This window comes from Myotis yumanensis, unplaced genomic scaffold (genome assembly GCF_028538775.1).
Source record: "Myotis yumanensis isolate MYYU_CA2020_CCGP unplaced genomic scaffold, mMyoYum1.0.hap1 SCAF_19, whole genome shotgun sequence".
NCBI lineage: Eukaryota > Metazoa > Chordata > Mammalia > Chiroptera > Vespertilionidae > Myotis > Myotis yumanensis.
Genome location: NW_027223770.1, coordinates 779,497 through 803,574, shown reverse-complemented (window position 1 = coordinate 803,574; position 24,078 = coordinate 779,497). Strand labels below are relative to the sequence as shown.

Below are 24,078 nucleotides of genomic sequence, written 5' to 3'. Positions count from 1 at the left end.
CACCCCGGATGATGGCTCCCCCAGCTGCTCCTAACCCTTGTGGTCAACAGGTCTGCCTTGGGTGCCGGCCGTTCTGGGGGCAGAGGGATCAGGAGGACTCAGGCACTTCAAGGGCTGATGGAGGGGAGTGGGGGGTAGGTGAGTCCTTTCCTGTGCATGGTTGTGCTGCAAGCTGTGCACATGAGCATCCTGACTGTCACCAGCAAGGCACACAATGGCCTCAATCAACACCAAGAGCCATCCCTTCCCAGTGCCCAGCCTGCAGGAGGCGACAAGGCGCTGGATGGATGGGCTTTGTGGCCTCTGAGCCCAGCAGAGGGTGTGAAGGTGGCACCGCAGGTCTCTGCAGTCCCACCGGAAAGCCCTGTCACCAACAGCATGTTATCAAAGCCTTCAGCCTGGTCCCAGCCCACCCTGTGCAGCAGCACCCTGTACAGGGCAGAGGCACTTCCAAGGAGACACCTGCACCCCAGACCTTGACAGTCGCCCGGGGAGGAGTCTTACACTGACTGTGCTGTTACTAACGGTGGTGGCATGACAGAGTGCACCTGGGACAAGGCTGCTCAGGTCTTTAAATGCGTCATCTCCTGTAATCCTCACCACAGCCTCGGGAATGGGAACTCATCATTCCTGTTACAGATGCTGAGGGGTCGGGCCCGGGAGACACAGTCACTGCTGGGGGAGCCAGGGTTAGGGTCTTGGAGCAGCTGACTCTGCAGCTAAGCTCTGACTGTTGGCCCCTGCCCTCTCCCACCGGCCCTCGCCAGGCCCCCCAAGAAACTCCCTGCTTCAGCCACGCCCCCTTGTGCTGTTTTTCTTAGGCCTCGAGCCTTTGCACATGCTATCTTGCCTTCTGCATAAATGCTCCCCTCCCTTCTGGTCACCCACCCAACACTCCCGATCTAGCCTGGAGGCCTTCCTGACACTGAGCTACACCTTTGACCTCGTCCGACCTCCCTCTGTCTTTGCAGCCACTCATGGCAAGCCCAAGCAGAGCTACTGGGTTATGTCCCTTCTCAGGTGTGAGGGTGAACTGTCTCCTGGGAAGACCCAGAGTTTCCACTTTCCCGTCTGGAAAATGAGAAGGCTGAACCAGACGATGTCTAAGCACACAATTCAGTGCCTTTCTGAGTCCATCTTATGCATTGAGACGCTGGTGACTTGAGAAGGGAGCAAGGCATGTCTGTTGCGTGACGCCTCCTATGCCCTCCTCCTCCTCCGCTGCCCCTCATGCAGCCGATGCATTCAGAGAGTGATGGAAGGAGACTAGCCCTCACCAGAGGCAGCTCTGCATCACCTGAGGTCATGGCCATGGAGCCTGCCAGAAGCCTGGGGGCTGGTACGGCCTGGGGGCTGGTAAGGAAGGAGCAGCCATGCAACCAAACATGACCTGCCTGTACCTCCCCAGGACAGGCTCGAACAGCCAGCATCCTCGGGTTTCCAGGGAGACAGTGTGGATGGCTGATAGCATGTCCGTCTCACAGAGCCCAGCCCAGGCAGCGTCCGGAGGAAAGGGGGCGGGAGCCTTGTCCAGTGGCTCCAGGAGACACTGATATCCGGGACAGAGGACGGGCCTGTGCAGCTCCCTGCACAAGGAAGCTGAGGTGGAGACAAGATACGGAGAGAAGGAGGGAGGACCAGGCTGAGGACCTAACAGTCGTGACTATGTCAGATCTGTGGGCTGTGGAGGGGGAGGGGAAGCCCGAGGCAATGATGATGCAGGGGCAGAGGGGGAGGAATCAGATGTGGATTCGAGGAAGCGTTATAAAGGACCCTCACTCTCAATAAACCCACTCAATGAAAGTCTGTGGTTTTTCATGTGGACCAGACAGAAATGGGAGTGGTTTCCTGCCGTGTCTCCTCAGTGTCCAGGCTTGTTGTTAAGTCAGGCCCCTGTGAGACTGCCCATTGCCAGCCTTGCTCTCAACCATCAAGTGAGGTGAAGTCTGGACTCCAGCGTATTCTGTCTCTTTACACGTCATAACCTTTGATTCTGAAATTGCCACTGCGCCTTGGCAGACACTCCCTCCCTGCCCAAGGGTCACTGCGGTGGTTCCTGCAGGGCCTTTTGAAGTTCATCTACGGCTAAGAGAAGGCACAACGTACGTTGTAGGGTTACTTTTCGGCACTCAGAACGTCAGCACCAGGATCTCTCACCTCCTGAAGCAGAGTCCCTGTCACAGGGTGGCAGGCGTGAGGTTGGGGATGTTGTCAGGGCCTCGGAGCCACTACAATCCTTTAAGTTAACAGTGCAGATCAGCCCTGGGCTACCAGCCTCGGAAGACACAGCCCACAAGGTTGGGCAGGAGCTGGCTTTGCGTGGCTCAAAGCTGTCAGATGTATCAAGCCCAGAACTGGGAAGAGGGGACTAGCTAATCACAAGGAGTGCCCAGGAGGCACACTGACACACACGGGCCACCAAGAGGAGTCCTGGGAACACAGGCTGCTGCCCCCAGGGAGGGCTGGCCTCTGAAAGAGAAGAGAGGAGAGAGGGGGGTGGGAGTGGGGGGTGGGGGGGGTGGGGGGGAGATCGGTGCCTGGGCTGGGGCTGCTCAGAGGTGAGGGGGAGAGAACAAAGCCAACAGCAGATCTATAGCTGCTCTTACCAAGTGAGCAGCTGTTGTGTGTGGTGCTGCGCACTCGCCTGCACCGCCTCTGGTCACATGCCCGGCGACCGTCTCCAGCGCACAGCTAGCCACTAGTTGAGCCCGGATTTAAACCAGTGCAGTCTGATTCTACAACCCGTGCTCCCCACTTCATGCCACAGTCTCCCCAAAGTAGGGATGACAGAGCTCTAGTTCTTCCTTCCTCCAAGCATCCTGTCTCCCTCCCCGCCCCCAACACAGCACGGAAGCCCCTCCCTGTCCCCCAGCTTCTGCCCATCGCACCAGCCCATCACCCCGTCCCCTTGCTTTGTGAGGAAAGAGCTGGACTGGAACCTTTCTAAGAACTATCGGGGTCCTGTTCGAAACCCATTGTGGGGGTGCAGCTCTGGCTTCAGGAGAAAGGCCTTTGAGGTGAAAAGATAGAACCCTCTTTTCTAACAAATGCTACTCGTGCCCCAAAGGCAATGAGAGGTAAAAGCTGAACCAAGGGCCACTTGCTGATAAAACAGTTGGTGCCTAAAAGGAGGATGTTGGGCTGAAACCAGTTTGGCTCAGTGGATAGAGCGTCGGCCTGCAGACTGAAAGGTCCCAGGTTCGATTCCGGTCAAGGGCATGTACCTGGGTTGCGGGCACATCCCCAGTAGGAGATGTGCAGGAGGCAGCTGATGGATGTTTCTCTCTCATTGATGTTTCTAACTCTCTATCTCTCTCCCTTCCTCTCTGTAAAAAATCAATAAAATATATTAAAAAAATAAAAAATAATAAAAGGAAGATGTTGGAAAGAAGCCTGAGACTGACGTGGAATGAAGGCGTCAGTTTCCTTTGTTCCCCTGGTCACCTTGCTTCATAGTGTCGATGTGACGGCCCATCAGGAATGGGCAACCAGTGCTCTCAGTGCTGCCAGGAACGCCTGCAGAACCAAAGGAAAGGCAGGGGAGCCTGGCCTGGGTAGCTCCGTGGGTAGAGCGCTGGCCTGTGGACCGAAGTGTCCTGGGTTCGATTCCCGTCAAGGATACAAACCTCGGTTGCAGGCTCCTCCCTGTCCCGGGCCCTGGTCGGGGCTCATGCAGGAGGCAACCAATCAATGTGTTTCTCTCACATCGATGTTTCTCTCTGTCTCTCCCTCTCTTTTTCACTCTCCCTAAAAATCAATGGAAAAATAACCTCGGGTGAAAATTAAGGGGGAAAAAAGGAAAGATAGTGGAGCTAGTCTTTCACATCAAACCCTTGTCTGAGACCTGCCTTCCAGCACCGAGGACACTGCAGCCTAGACTGGGGGACCCAGGGCCAGGACTGCTGACAGCTCTGGCTTCACTGGGAAGAGCCTGAGAAAGTTAAATCTTCCTTCCCACCTGCTAGGCGGTAACCAACATGACAACCAGGGTTCCATCGGTTCCTACCCACCCCCCGCCAGAACAGTGCACAGGGACACCCACTGAACACCTGACCGACCAGGTGCATAAACGCACGACCATCCCAGGTGCCTGTCCCCCAGGCCCCATCCGAGGACCCCATGTCATCTTCTGCAGGTGAGCACCTGCCCTCCGTGCCGGGGGATGCTTTTTGCAAGGGGCGTTATGAGACCATCTTGCCCACACCTGGGAGCCGAGAGACCAGTCACCAAGACGAGCTACACCAACCCAACCCTCTCCCTGGAGAACTCAAACAAGGCACTGAGGGCAGCTGGCACAATGCCCACTGCAAGGGGCCGCCCGCCATCCACCGCCCGAGGGCAGGACTGTGCCTGCCGCCTGTCTGCGTTGGCCTCAGAGCATGAGATCCTGCATCATGTCTGACATGGAGGATGTGCCCCCTAAAAGTTTCCTGAATGAAAATAAACACAGAGTCCGTTGGACCTGGATGGCCCGTATGGGACAGGGACGCCTCTGATAGATGTCCTTGAGCAAGCTGCTCTTCTGTTTTGTTTTGCTTACTTTGCCATTGAGCATTGTTAAAGGTTGAATTGGGCTAGAAAAGGAGGAGATGGGGACTCTAATGTCTGAGGGAATAGATGCTCTCACCTCTGGGCTAAGTCTCCTCCCTTGCTTCCTTCTATACTGGAGCTGTTCACTTCCAGCTGAGCTCCAAGCTACCAGCCCACTCACTGGGAAGCTCATTCTATAAGGTCGTCAAGGCAATCCCAGCAACAGGCCGGAGACTCCAGGGCAGGTGTGAGCTCGCATGGAGCTCGCAGGTTAATGATGCGAGTTCAGAGTCCAGACTTCGCTCAGCGATTGACTAGCTCTGTGGCTGAGAAAGTTATCCAATGTCTTTCAGCCTCTGTTTCTTTTGTAAAATGGGGATAATAACACTTAACTCTTGGGCTGTTGGGAGAATTAAAAGCAGTGGCCAGCACACAGTAGGGGTTCTATATGTATGACTTGAGTTACCTACTATGCATGTTTGAAAGCACTGCAATTCACAAGGATTTAAGGTGTTTAAATCTCACAATTTGCAGAGTAGATCCTAGCCTTTCCATTTTACAGATGAAGAAACCGAAGTTAAATAGATTAAGTGACTTGTCCAAGGTTACCCACAGAATGAAAACCAAGCTCCATCCCACGTCCCAATTTCTTCCCAGAGCACTGCCCTCAGCACAAGAAAGCAAGATGGGCGGTCGGGCGTGCAGGGACCAGGCTACCCTCGGGCGGCCGTACCTTTCTTACTTAATCACACACCATGTTTCATTCAGTGATTTGTGTACACAATGTCCAGGAGTATAAATGAATCAAAATATGAATGAATGAATGAATGAATGAGTATCTTGTCTTAGTTCATCTCCATCCATGACTCACCACAAAACCTGGGAATCTAGTATAGGGCCTCCTGGCATATGTCTCTCTCCTTCCCTTGTAAATGTCTATACCACAGGCCTGGCGATGGGAGCAACTCATCGCACCTCCAGCCCCTCCTCTTACAACAAGCAAAGCAGAGGGCAGCCCTGCCCGTTCTACGTACTGGTTTCTGCAGTCTCATATTCGCTGTCTCTGAGGAGCTCAAAGATGTCCACTTCCACCTTGGCTTTGCCCAGCCTCTCGGGAGCACGGTTGATGCGGTTCTTGGCCAGAGTGATGGAGAGCCGCTCTCCTCTGCTGCACTCCATGGGGTCATCCAAGATAGCAGCTGTGGGCAGGCAACCACAGGCAGACAGTTGGTACCCTGTACGTTACTCCTCCTGCTCCACCAGGCTCCCACGACTGCCTACTGCTAGGAGGCTCCCACATGCAACCAGCCGTCCTCAGAACTGTCCCCAGAACAAGTCCTCTGCATCCTCCGGGCCTTGGTCTGCAGCTATCACCGCAGTGAACTCCACGGGGACCCACCTCGGGAGCCTAGAAACCTTGTGGAGGCACTGGGTCTACCTGGATGAGAGCGCCAGGCCACCATGTAACTCCCTTGCATATATGTCTGCATGCACACACAGCACGTGTGTGCGGAGGAAAAGAGGCAGGAACTTTCCTCCAGCAAGGGTGTACTGGCACATGCGAGGCTCCCCTGAGGGCAGGCTGGGGGGAGCTGGGCGTCGGAGCAGCAGGGACATGCTGGGTGCTGGCCCCAGGCTCCCACTCCATGAGCCTTGTCACCCAGGCAGTAACATTGTCCTCAGTGGACATTAGGAAGAGTAAAACACACTCACGGGGTCAGTGTGAGGTTTCACAAAGATAATACAGGGATGAAGCACACTGTATAAATGTAATCTGTGTGACTTCATCAATGTGAAGTCGACTTCAAATGGAGTGCTGTGGTTCCAATAGCTGCCACACTTACAGTGTCCTAGGTCCTGGGTTCAAATCTAAGCCCCACCCTGTATTAGCTACGGGGCCTCAGTTTCCTTGTCTGTATAATGGGGACAGAGGCTATTCCTTGGGCTATTGTGAAGATCACACGAATAGTATGTGTACAGTGCTCAGCACAGTACCTGGTGCATGGTAAATACTCAATAAATCTAACTATTGATGTCATTCCCTCTCTTGGTAGAAGTTACCCAATTGAAAATCTCTATACAAAGACTTGTATGCAAATGTTCACAGCAGCATTATTCATAATCGCTCAAAAGGGGAAAAGCCCAAAGCCCCGCAGCTGAGCGGACAGACACAGTGGCACATCCTGAGGGGCTGTGAAGTCCTGACACATGTGACAACATGGGTGCTAACTGGGAAGGTCAGCCACAGATCCACGCGGGGATCACCCCATTTACATGACCTGTCCAAATGCGTGCTGCCTGCTGGCGGGTGGGGTGGGGATGTCTGGGGTGGCGGAGTGTTCGAGGGGGGGCTGAAGCGGGAGAAACGCAGGGCGACTGCGAGTGCGTGCAGTCTTTCTTTGGGGTGAACACGTTCTAACGGGGATTGCAGTGAGGGATGCACAACTGGGACACGTTAGAAACCACTGAAGTGTACACGTAAATGAATGAATTGTGGGGCATCTGAACTACATCTCAGTAAAGCTGTTACAACACAAATACCGAGCTTGTCTCTCAGAAGCTGAAGACTCGGGAAAGCAATGTGGGGGATTGAGCCAAGGGGTTTTACCAACATGTGAGCCCTGAGTCTGCAGCTACTGTGGGTGAAGATCCCGGCCAGCCTCTGTGCAAGCTCCCGTGCTGCGTGACCCATTTTTCAAACCAAAAACCAGGGCAGAAAGCGTCGGAGCACTGTCCCTGATGGTGGGTTTATTTATACGAACAGCCCCACTGAACAGTGGGAGTGACATCTCCTTTCAGAGGTTGGTCAAATGCTGGGCCGCCAAGGTGCATCCCCCCACCTGGGCAATGGAGTGGGCTTCTGTGAGGTGGGAGCAAAGTTCCCATGCACCTGATGGCATTCGCCACCTGCAAGGTGGCGGAGAAACTGTGAGTGTGTGTGAGCCTGAAGAGGCTGGGGCACCTGGACCTCCACCCAGCAGCCCCAGGAGAGCAGACCCAGAAGGAGACTGTTACTCAAGCACAGCGCGTGGGCAGGCAGGCAGGGCCCGCTCCTGCGCTGCTGGCGGGGCTGAGAAATGGGGCCTCCATGTGGAAAACAGGCTGGCAGTTTCTTAACACATCGCGGGCGGATTATGAGCATTCTCGTGTTTTCATATTCCACAGTGTTTTACGTAAATGTTAAAGGCACGCCTTAAAATTAAATACCCATTGCATTTTGAAGTTATTTATTACATGTTCTTACAAGCTAATATCTTTTCAAAGTATGATACTTTGTAAAACGTTTTTGTGCTCTTTCAATAGAAACTTATCTGGCCACTGGGTAAAGCCAGCAATGAAACCACTGGTGCACAATGTGACAAGAAATGAAACATACAACAACCATCTGATCCAGCCACCCTACTCCTAGGTATTTATCCAAAAGGAAAGAAAGTGTATGTCTACACAAAAATTGGTACAAAAATGTTCATAATAACTTGATCTGTAGTAGTCAAAGATTGGAAAAAACACTAATAAGTGAATGCATAACCAAAGTACACTGAATACTACTCAGGGGTAAAATGGAATTAAAGAAGCCAAACAAATGAACACAGTGCATACAGCATGACTTCATTTTTATACTTTTCTAGAAAATACAAACTAATCTATTATGACAGTAGTGGCCTGGAGATGGGGCTGGGGGCAGGGCAGAAGGGAGCAAGAGTGAGGAATCACAAAATGGCACCAGGAAACTTTTTTGGCTAATAAAAAATTCACTATCTGGATTGTGGTGATGGTATTATGGGTATATGCATGGTAAAACATCCAATTATACACTTCAAAATGTTTGCAATTTATTGCATATAAATTATACCTTGATTTTTAGAAACATACCTTAATTAGGAAAAAAATTACTATTCCTCTGGCTTCTTCCTACTTTCTCCCTCCCCTCACTCTCACTCTCAGCAAGGAAAACACTTAAACTGTGTGGGTTTACACCCACTGCCTCCAATCCTCTGCACCTTCTCATCCTGAGCCACCACCAGCTCTGCATTCACTCTCAGATCCAAGTCCTTCCTTACGAAGCTGAAGGTTTTATCTCGGTTCCCAGTGTTTTGAAGCTCTCTGAGGCACTTCTGGCTGCAGCCCTTTGACATGCATGATATGACACTATTCTGATTTTCATTCTTATCACCTTCACGCCCCCCCACTCCCTTCCATCTCCTATACAACCCTAGCTGCCAGTGTTCCCCAAACCTCACACTTTGGATTTAGTCCTCAGTCCACTTTCTCTTCATGGTGCACTTTCTCCATTGCAGAATTAATTCTCAACTATCGGATCTTTGCAGACAGCTCCAAACCAAGCGCCAGACTCCTATTTATGGCTGTTAAAGAGAAAGGCCCCCTGAAGGTCCTTCCAAACTGCATGACCTCAGTGTAACCCATCCTCTTTTCATAGAACGGGGGCTCTCTCTGATTCCCCAGTGTCAGGTAGTAGTACCAGTTCCCCCAATGCAATCAGCTCAGAACTGTCCTGCATCTCCCCCTCCCTCAGCCATCCGATCAGTTCCATCACTGAGGGCCTTTGGAGTTCCCTCCTGTCCACTGCTCTCCCCCTGTTCCCCTGCCTCGCTCCTGCAATACCCTTACCCTGTTTCCCGTCTCCATCCCTCCTGCACTAACCCAGCTACTCCCCAGGGCAACTTCACCTGCCTGGCCTCCCCATGACTTTCCATGCTCACATTCTCCTAAATTCTCTAGGAGTCCTTACGACACTGCATAAAGCACGCCCCCTACACGTGTCTCTTTCCCAGGTGGTCTGCTCTTCCTGGAGAGCTCTCAGCTCTTCTTCATCCACATCCAAATCCTGCCTACACTATGCTCCATTCTCATGCCCATGCCCACCTGCCTCAGGCAAACTGTGGACTGTCCAGCCCATGGTGATTTTGAATCTTCAACACCCAAAGCACTTACTGTCTGGGCGATTCCTCTGCGGGGGTGGGGAACACCGTCCTGCAGGCTGTATGAGGCTCACAAATCATTTGGTCTGGCCCTGCCAAGGCATTAGGGGTGAGTAAATTAAGTGTTTGACCAAATACAGCAGGTTAATTTTTAAGTTGGTAATTGTGTATGGCCCGCAAATGATGCTATAAATATTCAAATGGCCCTTGGCAGGAAAATGGCTCCCCACCCTGGTTTAGAGCTTAACTTGTACTTTATAATTGATATAAGTAATGCATTGATTCATTTAATCATTCCTTTATTTATTCATTCATAAAATACTTATTTAAATTCTTATCTTAAGCAAGGCACTTTGTACACAGATAAGCATAAGATACACTTGCTTTCCAAGTGTCCAGAAAGAGATATGGCCATAGAAGCAAACAGCCACAACCCTATGAGGTAAGTGATGTGACAAAATCTTATTATGCTCCAGACATAAACCTGAAGTGCTCATTGTGGTGGGAAATCACAGGTAAATAAGACTAAGCCCTTGGCCTTGAAAGGCATCTGTGGAGATGAGGTGAGGAGTGGAGTGAGGAGGAGACAGACTGTACAATGAAGTAGGTGGTTCCATAGAAAGAGTCACAAAATTCCAAGATAAACTAAACCCTTCCCTGTGTAGAGGGAAGTTTTAAGGAAGTCCTCATGCATTTATCTCGCACACATGTGGTGAGTGTCTGCTACCTACCAGGTACTCCACCAAGAACTACGAGATTTAATAAGTGACTTCAGCAACGTGGCAGAATACAAAATTAACATGCAGAAACTAATAGCATTTTAATACAACAATAAACTCTCAGAAAGAAAAACTTAAAAAAATTCCATTTACCAATGTAACAAAAACAAAGTAAGATACCTAGGAATAAACTTAACCCAGGAGAGGAAAGACTTGTACTCAGAAAACTATGGAACATTTTTAAAAGAGATAGAGGAAGATACAAATAAGTGGAAGCATATACCATGTTCATGGATTGGAAGAGTTAACATCATTAAAATGTCTAAACTACCCCAAGAAATCTACAGATTCAACACAATCACTATTAAAATACCAATGACATATTTCACAGATCTATAACAAATATTCCAAAAATTTATATGGAACCAAAGAGACTTAAGTAGCCACAGCAATCTTGAGAAAGAAGAACAAAGTGGGAGGGATCACAATATTGGATATCAAACTATACTACAAAGCCACTGTAATCAAAACAGCCTGGTATTGGCACAAGAACTGGCATATAGATCAATGGAACAGAATAAAGACCCCAGAAAACCACCCAAGCCATTATGGTCAATTAATATTTGACAAAGGAGGCAAGAATATACAATGGAGTAAAGACAGTCTCTTCAACAAATCGTGTGGGAAAACTGAACAGATACATACAAAAGACAATGAAACTAGACCATCAACTTACACCATACATAAAAATAAACTCAAAATGGATAAAAGATTTAAATGTAAGTCATGAAACCATAAAATTCCTAGAAGAAATCATAGGGTGTAAAATATCTGACATCTTGCATATCAGAATATTCACTGATACATACATCTCCTAGGGCAGTGGTTCTCAACCTTCCTAATGCCGCGACCCTTTAATACAGTTCCTCATGTTGTGGTGACCCCCAATTTCATTGTTACAAATTGAACATAATTAAAGCATAGTGATTAATCACAAAAACAATATGTAATTATATATGTGTTTTCCGATGGTCTTAGGCGACCCCTGTGAAAGGGTCGTTCGATCCCCAAAGGGGTCACGACCCACAGGTTGAGAACCGCTGTCCTAGGGTAAAAGAAATAATCTATACTAATAAAAGTCTAGGTGGTCCTTGCACCCTCGTGCGAAGCCCTCATGTCATCACAAGATGGCCATCCTCACGTCATCACAAGATGGCTGTCACAAGATGACTGCCACAAGATGGCCACCAAAATATGGCTGTCACAAGATGGCCAGCAGGGGAGGGCAGTTGTAGGTGAACAGGCCAGCATGGGAGGGAGGTTGGGGGCAACCAGGCCTGTAGGGGAGGGCAGCTGGGGGTGACCAGGCCTGTAGGGGGTGATCAGGTGAGCGGTTAGGAGGCGATCAGGCTTGTGAGAGGGATGTCTGACTGCCGGTTTAGGCATGATCGTGCAGGGGTCCCAGATTGGAGAGGGTACAGGCCAGGCTGAGGGACACCCCCTCCCCTCCCCCTGCACAAATTTCATGCACAGGGCCTCTAGTAAATAAATGGGCTACATCAAACTAAAAAGCTCCAGCACAGCAAAATAGACCATTATCAATATGAAATGGGGAACCCACTGTATGGGAGAACATATTTGCCAATGATACATCAGAAATTAATTTCCAAAATGTATAAAAACTCATACAATGCAACAACAGGAAGACAGACTTTCTAATTTTAAAATGGATAAAGGACCTGAACAGACACTCTTCCAAAGAGGACATACTGAAGGACAATAGATATAAATAAAATGCTCAACATCACTAGTTATCACAGAAATGCAAATTAAAACCACAATGAGGTATCACCTCATACCTGCCAGAATGGCTACCATCAATAAATCAAAAAACAAGTGCTGGTGAGAATTTTGAATAAAGGGAACCCTAGGGCACTGCTGGTGGGAATGAAGCCACTATGGAATACAGTATGGAGTTTCCTCAAAAAATTAAAAATGGAACTGCCATTTGACCCAGAGATCTCACTTCTGGGAATATATCCTAAGAATCCTATAGCAGCTTCCATTGATCACAAAGAAAGTATGCACTCCTATGTTCATAGTGGTGTTATTTGTAATAGCTAAGATCTGGAAACAGCCCAAGTGCTCATCAGTTAATGAGTTGATAAAAAGGCTGTGGTGCATTTACACAATGGAATACTGCATGGCTGTAAAAAGGAAGGATCTCTTACCCTTTGCAATAGCATGGATGGACTAAAGACTATTACACTAAGCAAATAAGCCAGTCAGAGAGTCATCTCACTTATATGTCAAATCCAATGAAAAATAAACTGATGAATAAAATAGGTCCAGAGGCATGGATGCATGGAATACACTGACAGATCTCAGAGGGTAGAGGGGTGGCAGGATGAAAAGAGGAACTTACATGCATATTTGCATAGCCCATGGATACAGACAAGCGTGTGGTGAAGGCCTGGGGTTGGGCAAGGGCTGGGTGGAGGGGGTAAAGGAGGGCAGGAAATGGGGGACATCATTATACTTGTCAACAATAAAAATAAAATACATGTAAAAAAATAAAAGTTTTTACTATTTCAACCGTGAGTACCATGCTTAGCCACTGGTCTTGTCCTTATATGGCTTTATTATTGAGGTACATTCCTTCTATACACAGCTTGTTGGGAGTTTTCATTATGAAAGGAGGTTGAATTTTGCTAAATGCTTTTTCTGTATCTGTCCTTCATTGTGTTAATGTGATGTATCACAATGATTTATTTGCAGACGTGAGTTATCCTTGCATTCTTGGAATAAATATCACTTGTTCATGGTGTCCTATCCTTTTAATGTACTGTTGAATCCAGTCTACTAATATTATGTTTGATGATTTTTGCATATATTATCATTAGGAATATTGGCTTGTAATTTTCTTTCCATGTGGTATCCTAGTATGGTTTTGGTATTAGGGTAATGCTGACCACATAAAATAGATTTGGAAGTATTCCCTCCTTTTCTATTTCTTGGAGGACTTTGTGAAGGATTGGTATCCTATATATTAAAAGGCTAATATGCAAATCGACCAAATGGTGGAATGACCAGTCACTATGATGCGCACTGACCACCAAGGGGCAGATGCTCAATGCAGGAGCTGCCCCCTGGTGGTCAGTGTGCACCCAAAGGGGGAGCACCGCTCAGTCAGAAGCCGGGCTCATGGCTGGCCAGCACAGTAGTGGTGGCAGGAGCCTCTCCTGCCTCCACAGAAGTGCTAAGGATGTCCGACTGCAAGAGGGAGCAGGCAGGGCTGAGACCCCCCCCCCCCACGAGTGCATGAATTTCATGCACTGGACCTCTAGTCCTTTAAATATTTGAGAGGATTCACCAGTGAAACCCTCTGGTTCATACTTTTGTGGGAGGTATTTTTGCTTGTTTCATTTTTTGTTAATCCTCACTTGTTGATTTTTAGAGACAGTGGAAGGGAAGGGGAAAGAGAAAGAAATAGCAATGTGAGAGGGACAAATCGATTATTGGTTGCCTCCCACACACGCCCAAACAGGGCTTGAGATCGAGCCTGCAACCGAGGTATGTGCCCTTGACCAGAATTAAACCATGGCCCTTCAGTCTGTAGGCCTTCACTTTAACCAGTGAGCCACACCAGCTAGGGCTATTGGGAGGTTTTTTATTATTGATTCATTCTGCTTATTAGCAATACTCTGTTCAGATTTTCTATTTCTTCATGATTCAGTCTGGGTAAATTGTAGGTTTCTAGAAATTTATTCATTTCTTTTAGGTTGTCCAATTTGAATAATTGCTGATAGTAGTCTCTTATAATTTGTTGTATATCTGTGGTGAAAGTTATAATACCTTTTTCATTTCTAATCTTATTTGAGTCCCATCTCTATTTTTTCTTGGTGAGAGTAATGAAAAGTCTTTTCTATAGTCCTATTAGCCTCTATTTCATTTATTTCTGCTCTGATCTTTGTTATTTCCTTCCTTCTACTACTCTTGGTATAATTTGTTATTCTTTTTCTAGTTCGTGGTGTAAAGGTTATTTTATTTGAAATCTTTCTTTTTCCCTCAATGTAAATGTTTATCTCTATAAACTTACCTCTCAGAACTGCTTTTGTTACAACTCAGGTTGTATTTGCATTTTAATTTGTCTGAAGATACTTTTCATTTCTTCTTTGACCCATTTTGTTGTTCAGTAGTACGTTGTTTAATCTTCACATACTTAAGAATTTTTCAGTTTTGTTCTTATAGTTTCCACTTTCATACTGTTGTGGTCAGAAAAGATGCTTATATCATTCTAATCTTCTCAAATTTATTAAGATTTGTTTTGTGATCTATCTATCCTGGTCTATCCTGGAGTTTGTTCCATGTGTATTTGAGAAGAATGTGTATTCTGCTGCTGCTGGATGGGTTGTTCTGTAACAGTTTCTGGAGAACCAAGATGGCAACATAGAAAACAACAACCACATCAAACTTACAACTAAAATACAGAACAACTATCATTCAGAACCACCTGAAATCTGACTGAATGGAAGTCCTACAACTACATAAGTAAAGAAGAAAGCACATTGAGACTGGTAGGATGGGCAGAGGTGCAGAATGGGCTGGACCGGCACCCATGTGTGGCATTTTTTAAATCAGGAGGGTCTGTGCATACACACAGGGGTGTACCTAGAGTGCCCAGCCTAAGTGGCTGGGGAGACTGGGCTACTGGGCCCTACAGGACACCTAATACACAAGGCCACTCTACCAATCTCCAAGGCCTCCTATGAGAAGCAGGCGGTCCCAGCCACACACCAGACCCTCAGCCCAGGGCACCAGAGCTGGGAAAAGAAGTCCCTGTAACTTTGGGCTGTAAAAACCAGTGGGGATTGTAGCTGAGTGACAGAGGCTGCTGTAGTCCCAGGTGTTCTTCTTAAAGGGCTGGCCCACAAACTTACACGATGTCACTTTCTTTGAGCTCCAGCCCTAGGTGGCAGCTTTGGGTGATTTCAGGGACATTCGGGGAGGAACTGGAAGGTCTGGCATCGGGGCAGGAACTCAGGGCAAGCTTTCTCCTAGGCAGGGGTGTTCGCAGGAGACATTTTTCCTGTGCTTGGACCTCCCCCATCACAGAGCTGACTGGCAGCCATATCTGAGTTTCCACCATCATGGCCCACACTATTTGCTCTGCCCTGGTGATTCCCTGAGACCCCACCCATCCACTTTACAGACCCACCCAAGCCATTTGCAGCAGCTTTTCCATATAAATGGTCTGTCCTGGCTCAGGCTTCAGACTTTCCTAAAAACTTTTAAACAAGCAGCAACTGGAGTCAGTGTACCCCAAACCTATCAATAAGAGACCCAAGACCTGGCACTAGCACCAGCCTGCCTTGCGTCACAGCTGAACTTCACCTAGGCACTTCATAGCCCAATACAAGTAGCAAATAGCAGCTTTCTGCAGGACCCTCTGAGGCTCCTACCAAGTGGCCCCAAGCAGTGACTGACTTTGCACCTCCCAGGAGGCCCAGAGCCAGTGGGAAGCTTCAGACCATACCAGACCACAACTCTATGCATCCACAAGTGACGCATTCAAGGGACAGACTCAGAGAGCACCAAAACCCCATTGAAGCAAATCCTGTTCCTATCTCCTGCATAGCAGCTCTTCCATTGTAGACACAGCTGGTCCTCACAGCCAATTGGCCTGGGGGTCAATTCCTCTCAGTGATGCTAACAGCAACCAAGGCTCAACTACAACAAGACTGTGCACACAGCCCACACAAGGGTGTACCGAGAGTGCCCAGCCCAAGTGGCTGGGGAGAGTAGGCTACTGGGCCTTACAGGACACCTAATACACAAGGTCACTCTACCAATTCCAGGAGACATAGCAGCTCTACCTAATACATAGAAACACAGGGAAGCAGCTAAAATGCAGAGACAAAGAAACATGTCATAAATGAAAGAAATGGAAGCAGGCAAACTACTTGCACAGGTGGGGATACAGAGTTCAAAACAATGGTTATAAGGTTAATCAAAAATTTTAATGAAAGCTTCAAGGGACTTAATGAGAGCTTCAAGGGAATTAATGAGAGTATCAAGGGACTTAGTAAGACTTTCAAAGATCTTAGTGAGAATGTCAAAGACACGAAAAAGGACCACTCAGAAATTAAGCATACACTAACTGAAATAGAGAATAATTTACAGGGATTCAATAGTAGGGTAGAGGATTCTGAGAATCAAATCAATGATTTGGAATATGAAGCAAAAAACACCCAATCAGAAGAACAAAAAGAAAAAAGAATCCAAAAATATGAAGATAGTGTAAGGAGCCTTTGGGACAACTTCAAACATACCAACATGCATATCATGTGGGTTCCAGAAGGAGAAGACTGAGAGCAAGATATTGAAAACCTATTTGAAGAAATAATGACAGAAAACTTCCACGACCTGGTGAAAGAAATAGACTTACAAATCCAGGAAGCACAGAGAACCCCAAACAAGAAAAACCCAAAGAGGCCCATACCAAGACACATCATAATTAAAATGCCAAGGGTTAAATACAAAGAGAGAATCTTAAAAGCAGCAAGAGAAAAGCAGTTAATTACCTACAAGAGAGTGTCCATACAACTGTCATCTGATTTCTCAACAGAAACTATTCAGGCCAAAAGGGAGTGGCAACAAATAATCAAAGTTATGAATAGCAAGGACCTAAAACCAAGATTACTCTACCCATCAAAGCTATCATTTAGAATTGAAAGTCAGATAGCTTCCCAGATAAGAAAAAGCTAAAGGAATTCATCAACACCAAACCAGTATTATATGAAATGCTGAAGGGTATTCTTGAATAATAAGGAGAAGAAGGAGAAGGAGGAGGGGGGAGGAAGAGGGGAAGAGAAGGTGATGAAGAAAAAGAACAATAAAATAGCAATAAATACATATCTATCAACAATTGAATCTAAAAATCAAAATAAACTAAAAGAAATTGAATGAACAAAATAAATTGATGAATAAAATAGAATCAGAGGCATGGAAACATGGAACAGACTGACAAATCTCAGAAGGAAGGGGGATGGGGGGCAAGAAGAGATTAACCAAAGATCTTATATGCATACTAGAGGCCCGGTGCCCGGTGCACGAAATCCAAAAGTACACTTCCGCACTTCCTGTTCCAGCTTCACAGCATCCACAGCCACACTGGGGCTTTCAGCTTTCTCTCCATGGTCCCTGGCTCTTCTTACTTTCTACATTTCTCAGTATTTTCTAGGAGAGGAGTTTTCAGTTTATCTAGTCAGTCTTATTGTCAGAAATACAAATCTGCTGATTTGCCCGGCTGTCGTGGCTCCATGGTTGAGCGTCAACCTATGAACCAGGAGGTCAGGGCTTGATTCCCAGTCAGGGCACATACCCAGGTTGTGGGCTGGATCCCCAGAATGGGGCATGCAGGAGGAAACCAATCATTGATGTTTCTATCTCTCTCCCTGTACCTTCCTCTCTGAAATCAACACAGATATTTAAAAATAAATGAGTACAAATCTGCTGGTTTTCATTGTTTTTTCCGAAGACCTGCCCACCCTTTCTGGGCCTACAGCTTCTTGAGACATTACGCTCAGAGCTTACAAGCATGTCCCTGCCACTCACTAACGATGCAGCCTTGGGCAAGCTGTCTGATCTCTGTGTTTCAGATCTAGAAATAGTGACAACATTCACATCTACTATTATGATGATTAAAAGAAATAATATATGAAAATTTTTTCAAACAAAAAGCACACATAAACACTCATAATCTTGCTATTATTGTTAGGGCAGTACACAGCACATAGGTGCTCAGCAAATATGTGTTGAATTCATTATTTTCCATTTTATAGCCTCAGTACCTAGCACTGGAAGGCTGGCACATCGCAGCGCTTGATGCATATTTAATGTGTTAATATGACTAGACTAGACAAGTGACTAAGTGAACCAACATTTGTACCCATCTCCCTCCTGTATGAGGCAAAGAGGTAATCCTCACCCTTTGCTGCTCTTCCTGTGCCCTTTCTCCTATAACTCCACCTTCCCTCCCTCCCTCTTCCCAGAATATAACACGTTCTCATTTCTCCCAGGTGAAGCACACACCCGCACCCTCCACATTCCTTCTTTGATGTCTATCTCTTAACTGTATATTCTGGCCTTTCAACCCAATTCAGTTTCTGGACCAACTCTTTCCTTGGTCTCCGAGCCTGGGCTAAAGGCCCTGCCCATGATCCACTGTTTTCTGCCCTAATTTCCATCCTTACCTGTAAGCATCACATGGTAACTGTCCATTTACTAAGAGGATGGGAAATATAGCATCCTGAGTACCTAACACAGAGCCTAGCGTGAGCTAAGTATGAGCTCAGTAAATACTGATTAAATGAATGAATAGAAGTGAGTGATAGTACACTATTCACAATATTTATTATCCCTATAAAGAGCAAAAAGAAAGAAAAATATAAAGAGAGGAAGAAAGAATCTGTAACATGGAGCCTTCTTAAAAATGGAATAGAGTGAGGACATAACTAGTGATGGGCGTTTGCTTAGCTTCAATTTGGATTGATTAGGTTTAAAAAGGTTAAGTGGCACAACCTTGTAAAAGTGACACTACTCTTGCCCTAGCTGGTTTGGCTTGGTGGATAGAGCGTTGGCCTGCGGACTGAAAGGTTTTGGGTTCGATTCTGGTCAGGGCACATGCCTGGATTGTGGGCTCGATCCCCTGTAGGGGGCGTGCAGGAGGCAGCTCATCAATGATTCTCTCTCATCATTGATGTTTCTATGTCTCTATCTTCCTCTCTGAAATCAATAAAAATGTATTTAAAGAAAGTGACACTACTCTTGTATTTATCTCTAATGGGCCTCTGGCTGGACTTTGGATTTGGTTGGGGTCAAAGCCAGTTTGTTCTTAAGAATTTATTCTTATGCTTGAGTCCTGCCTGTCCGTTGGAACTCTAGGGGGCAGCATGCTGTCTATTTTGCATCCCAACTAACAATTAAGAGCAGGCGATGGGGGAGAGTTTCAATATTTTGTGTGGCAAGATAAGCCACAGTCATTTAGCTTTGCACTTTGAATGCTGAATCTTCCTGGGTAACAGCCACATCTAGAGACATCTGAGTGTTTTCTTTTATTGGAGTTATTTCCAATGTCTATAAAATGCCTCCTTCTATAGGATGTTTATGACCCACATTGACCCTTGTCTGCAAAACACATATTTTGAATAATATTTGGGGGAAAAGTTAATATTTTTTTCAAAATAATAAAAAAGAAAGGAAGAAAGGGAAGGAAGAAAAGAAGGAAGGAAGGAAGGAAGGAAGGAAGGAAGGAAGGAAGGAAGGAAGGAAGGAAGGGTGGGTTATAGCCCAATCAGCCATGGGATGATGGGATCATGTAGGTGAATCACTTGGCTGTCCTATTTCCTAGGTAGACAGATCTTCATGGCTGCCTGATCAGCAGACCCAGAGAGACTTGAGAAGAGCCAGGGACTGGGAAGGAGCTGCATAGCTCAATGAAAAGACATTTTGGCAGAAGAGAAACTTCTAGGTTCAACTCCCTGCCCTACCAGTTTTAGCTATGGAGCAAATCTGGACCAGCTAGTCTCTCTTAGCCTGAGTTTCTTCGCCTATAAAATGGGTATGGTATGATGGTTATAGCACTGCTAAAGCCTTACTATCTCCCAGGTTTTTGTGAGAAATTGTGTGTCTGAGTGAATGGCAAAGTGAACCCAAGCACTGTTTAATGTTGCTATGATCTCTGCCCTCTCTCTTCCAGCTCCAAATCAATACCCACCACATGCTTGCTTTGGCCTGAAATTATCTATCTGCTCCAGAGACAGAGTCTTATTGCATGAAATGCAAAATTAAGCATAAAATAGCAAAATGTATATTCAGTGTGAGAAACAAAATCCTGAAATTCGTTTTTATAATTTATTTTTAATTAATTCATATTTCTTTCTTCTTCAAAATTTTACTTTTTAACTTCAGGTTAAATGTCCACAACTGTTTTCTGGTCAATTTATACCTTGCTTGGCTTCCCCAGATGGCAGTGCCCAAAGATCTGCGGGGCAGGGAGAAGAGGCCATACTAAGAAGCACTGCATCTACTCATCGTGCAAGGCAGCAGAGCTGCGCATCTGTCCAACAAAACGAGCTTTCACAGCACCAGATGGGCAGGCAAGCCAACCAGGCTGTAGACCTCTTCCCACTTGTCCAAATCAGACCAGAGAGAACCTACTCCACACAGATATGAAAGGTCTCGCCATTCATCTCTTCTTTTTCTGTTGCTGCTACATTTTCCTTCTTTTAATTATCATCTCATGTAGCTTTTCACATCCTTCCTTTAGTCCACCTCCTATGATTGCACAGGTGGGTTGCAAATGCTAGGGAGTTGACAGCTCATTTCCCCCACTGCTAACAATTTACAATTTCTGAGAGAGACAATGAGTTCCTCAGGTCGTGTTTGTAAGCAACTATAAGTACAGGGACTCCTTGATTTTCTGAGATCCTAGTTATTTCATGAGGTTCAGTTTTCACTTCTTCCATCCTTTCAACATCAACAGAGTCCACAACAAACACGAAGCTGTCTGTGCATCTGATGTATGACTTCCACAGTGGTCTTAATTTCTCCTGACCACCTACATCCCAGAAGTGAAAAGTGACTGTTTTAGAATTTCCCAAGGTTGTCTTAATTTTTTCAGTGTTAAATCCTTCGGTAGGTGCGGTATCTACAAATTCAGCCTGTATAGGACAGCTGTTTTTCCAGCACAGTCCAAACCCAGAATAACAATGTGATAGGCTGGACAGGATAGAAGTTTGGTCTGACAGTCCATTCCCCACTTCCAGTTGAAATAAGTGTTCCAAACTGAAATGCATTCTTCTTGATGCTTTACTTCTCCTCCCAGGGGACCCAGCTACAAGACTGCTGACGAACCGCCTGTGTCTCGACCAATCACCAGTGGGACTGGCCAGTCAAATCCTTGGTGTTTTGTTTTGTTTTTTTACATGCACAGAGCAAGGTCAGAGAGGAGACAGAATGACCCAGTGATGGGACTGGGAGAGAATCTGCCACTAAAAGAAAGAGCACATTTTCAGAAAAGATGGCCAGAGCCAGAGCTGCTTTGGTTGATGTCCCACATTTGCTGAGGGTTGGTCACACTACCTTTCACCTACGGCAGTTGAGGTCATATACCCTCCACTGTCACCAGGTGGCTCTGCCACTGAACCTGGAAAGAGCTGTTGTTTATTTTTATTAATTTTAGAGAGAAAGAAAGAAGGGGAGGGGAGGGAGAGAGAGGGGGGGAGGAGGAGGAGGAAGAGGAGGAGGAGGAGGATTAGGAGGAGGAGGAGGAGGAAAGGGAAGGGGAAGAGGAGAAGGAGGGGAACAACAACTTGTCATTCCATGTATTTATGCATTCATTGGTTGATTCTTGTATGTGCCCTGACTGGGGATTGAACCCACAACCTTTATGTATCAGGATGACACTCCAACCAACTAAACTGCCCAGCAGGGTCTGTGTTTGTTTTGATAGTCACGCCTCCACTATTGCGTGGGGGGCTGTCACGCTGGTGAGTGTTTCCATGACTACTGACTGACTGCAGACACTCCTTGGGCCCAGACACAAAGTGGGAGCCCAGCCCTTAGGAAGCCCCTGCTAAATGCATGGGTTTGATGTGCCTGGAAGTGAGGGGAGATTACTCAGCCACAGTTTCCCAAGATGAATTCTTTAGGTGGGACACGATTAAGCTGGGATGGTGTTGTGCTGGTTCCCAGGCAGGAAGTAGGGGAGAGCGGCCCAGGAGCTGTGGGTGGAGGCTTTATGCACCATGAAGTGTCACACAGACATTGTGATGCTCCCTGTCCACAGTCCAGCCACTGCACTTCCGCAGCCTCTCCAAGCGCCAGGCGGGCACAGCGGACACCGAGGCTGACTCCCAGCCACCCCACACCTGCACTGTGTGACAGCAGCAGGACTTAGCACCTCAACCCTGCCCCAGCACTGAGTTCTGATTACTCTGGTCAGGGGTCAGCTTACGTGTGTGGTTGTAGAGTTCATAGCTAAGCTTGGTTTTGACATTTTTTAAAAATTGGGGGGGGGGGGGAATTAAAATAACATTTTGTTACACTTGAAAATTATATGAAATTATTAATAGCCATAAATAAAGTGTTATTGAAACATGGCCATGCCCATGTGCTTATGTCTCACCTGTGGCTGCTTTTGTGCAACAAGGACTGTGTGGACCACAAAGCCTAAAATATCCACTACGTGTCCCTTCACTGAAAATGTCTGGCAACTCCTACTCTCCATCAACCATAGTAACCCCATTTCCTCCCCGTGTTCTCCTTATAAGAACCCAGACTAAGCTAAGCAGAGCCTGTGGCCCCAAGTGACAATAATTGTCCAAGGTGGTTAGGAGCTGCAAATAGGCCCAAGAAGACTTGCACAGGGAGGACTCTGTCTGGTTCTCACATCACTGCTACACTTGGAAAAAATGTGGTACTGAAAGCCTATGACTGAGAGGGAACCACTCTCAGGATAGTGACGCTTGGGTAGAGGAGTGATGCATGGGTAGAGGAGTGATGAGGTGGGCGAACCTGGGTCCTGCAGCCATTGGCAAGACACCAAAACCAATCAGCTCTGATGCCACACACCTGAAGACTTCCACCGTAAACACCAATTCGTTTCCTCTTCTTAAAAAAATGTTTTTATTGAGGGGCAAAGACCGTGCTGACTGAGCCTAAAGGATGCCTGGGCAGATGGACCCAGAGGGGTCCCCTGGAGGTCAGAGCAGGCCCAGCTGGCATCTGAGCTCAGTCGTTACTTGGAGGCTGGGATCCGAACTCACCCCAGAAGCTCAGACTGATGGCTCTGGAGACAATTCCTCTGGCGAGGGGGGCGCCACAGGGGACGCGTGGTCCCCTCTTGGCTAAGATGTCTGTCCCCACACTGTCAATGTCATAAACTGTGAGCATCTGCAAGGCTGTTATGAAGGTGCTGCCCAGGGAGCACTCCGGAGGAGGGCTCCAGACCTCGGGTTTCCTCCACGCTTTCTGGGTGCAGCCAGTGTGGGTGGGAGCGGAGGAACCACCTCCAAATCCAGAGGCAAGGACTCCCGTGGAATCCACGTTCCCCCTTCAAACAAGCGAGTCTCGGTGCCAGCCCACGGGTGACGGCAGAGGGCTCCGTGCCCAGGAGGGAAACCAGGTGTGATGCAGCTCTCCTTTCTAGTGACCGTCTCATGTTGGAACCAAAAGAATAAACTAAAAGGGAGAGAGCCAAGAGATTGGGTCTCGGTGCTTCCCCGAGTCCGGGAGCTCTTCTCTGTGTTACAGCTGCAGAGGTGGGCCTCCTCTGAGAAAGAGGGACCAGCCACTAATTCCCGAGGCCTCTCTGGGCCATGCGCCACCCTTGGTATTTTCCCCCCGTAAGTGGTTTTGTCTTCCCCCCGGTGAGACCCGGGGAGCTGCTATCTGTATTTCACAGAGAAGAACCGAGGCCTGAAGGAGAGGCCTGGCCCAAAGACACACCAGAGCGAAGGGAACCTGGGGCTGGCAAGGAGCTCATTATCCTTCCAATAGGCTCGGCACCTTCCAGAAAGCCGCCAGGCAGGATGGAGGCGGCAGACAAACCCTCTCTGCCTGCCTGCATCCTGCCTGCATCCTGCCTGCATCCTGCCTCCATCCTGCCTCCATCCTGCCTCCACAGGCTGCCCTTAGCACAGCTGTTAGTCTCTCTGCAGGCCTGGGGTCTGATGGCCAGGGGCATGCCTTCCTGACGCTGTGGCTGTGCCACCCAGAGCCGAGACACTCGAGACACTCGTGGGCCATTGACATGACGCGTGAGCTCACTGGGTGCCCTCAGGACGGAATCCTGCCCCTCCTCCCAGAGCAGAAACATCAGCTCC

General features: G+C 47.4%; 1 protein-coding gene and 1 pseudogene across 5 annotated transcripts in view; both read right to left on the bottom strand.

The window, feature by feature from the left end:
- Positions 1-24,078, bottom strand: part of GRIK4 (glutamate ionotropic receptor kainate type subunit 4) — a 253,215-nt gene that overhangs the window by 126,124 nt on the left and 103,013 nt on the right. For 3 of the 5 annotated variants that reach the window (XM_070399383.1, XM_070399384.1, XM_070399386.1), the window contains exon 3: positions 5,565-5,729. The exons of 1 other annotated variant lie outside the window; for it this stretch is intronic. In XM_070399383.1, the coding sequence (XP_070255484.1) occupies positions 5,565-5,729 (165 nt within the window). Of the gene's footprint in view, positions 1-5,564; positions 5,730-9,483; positions 9,563-24,078 lie in introns of all 5 variants that reach the window. One more of the 5 variants, XM_070399385.1, reaches the window with a different exon arrangement.
- LOC138997899 (ADP-ribosylation factor-like protein 4A) lies at positions 20,439-21,005 on the bottom strand (annotated as a pseudogene).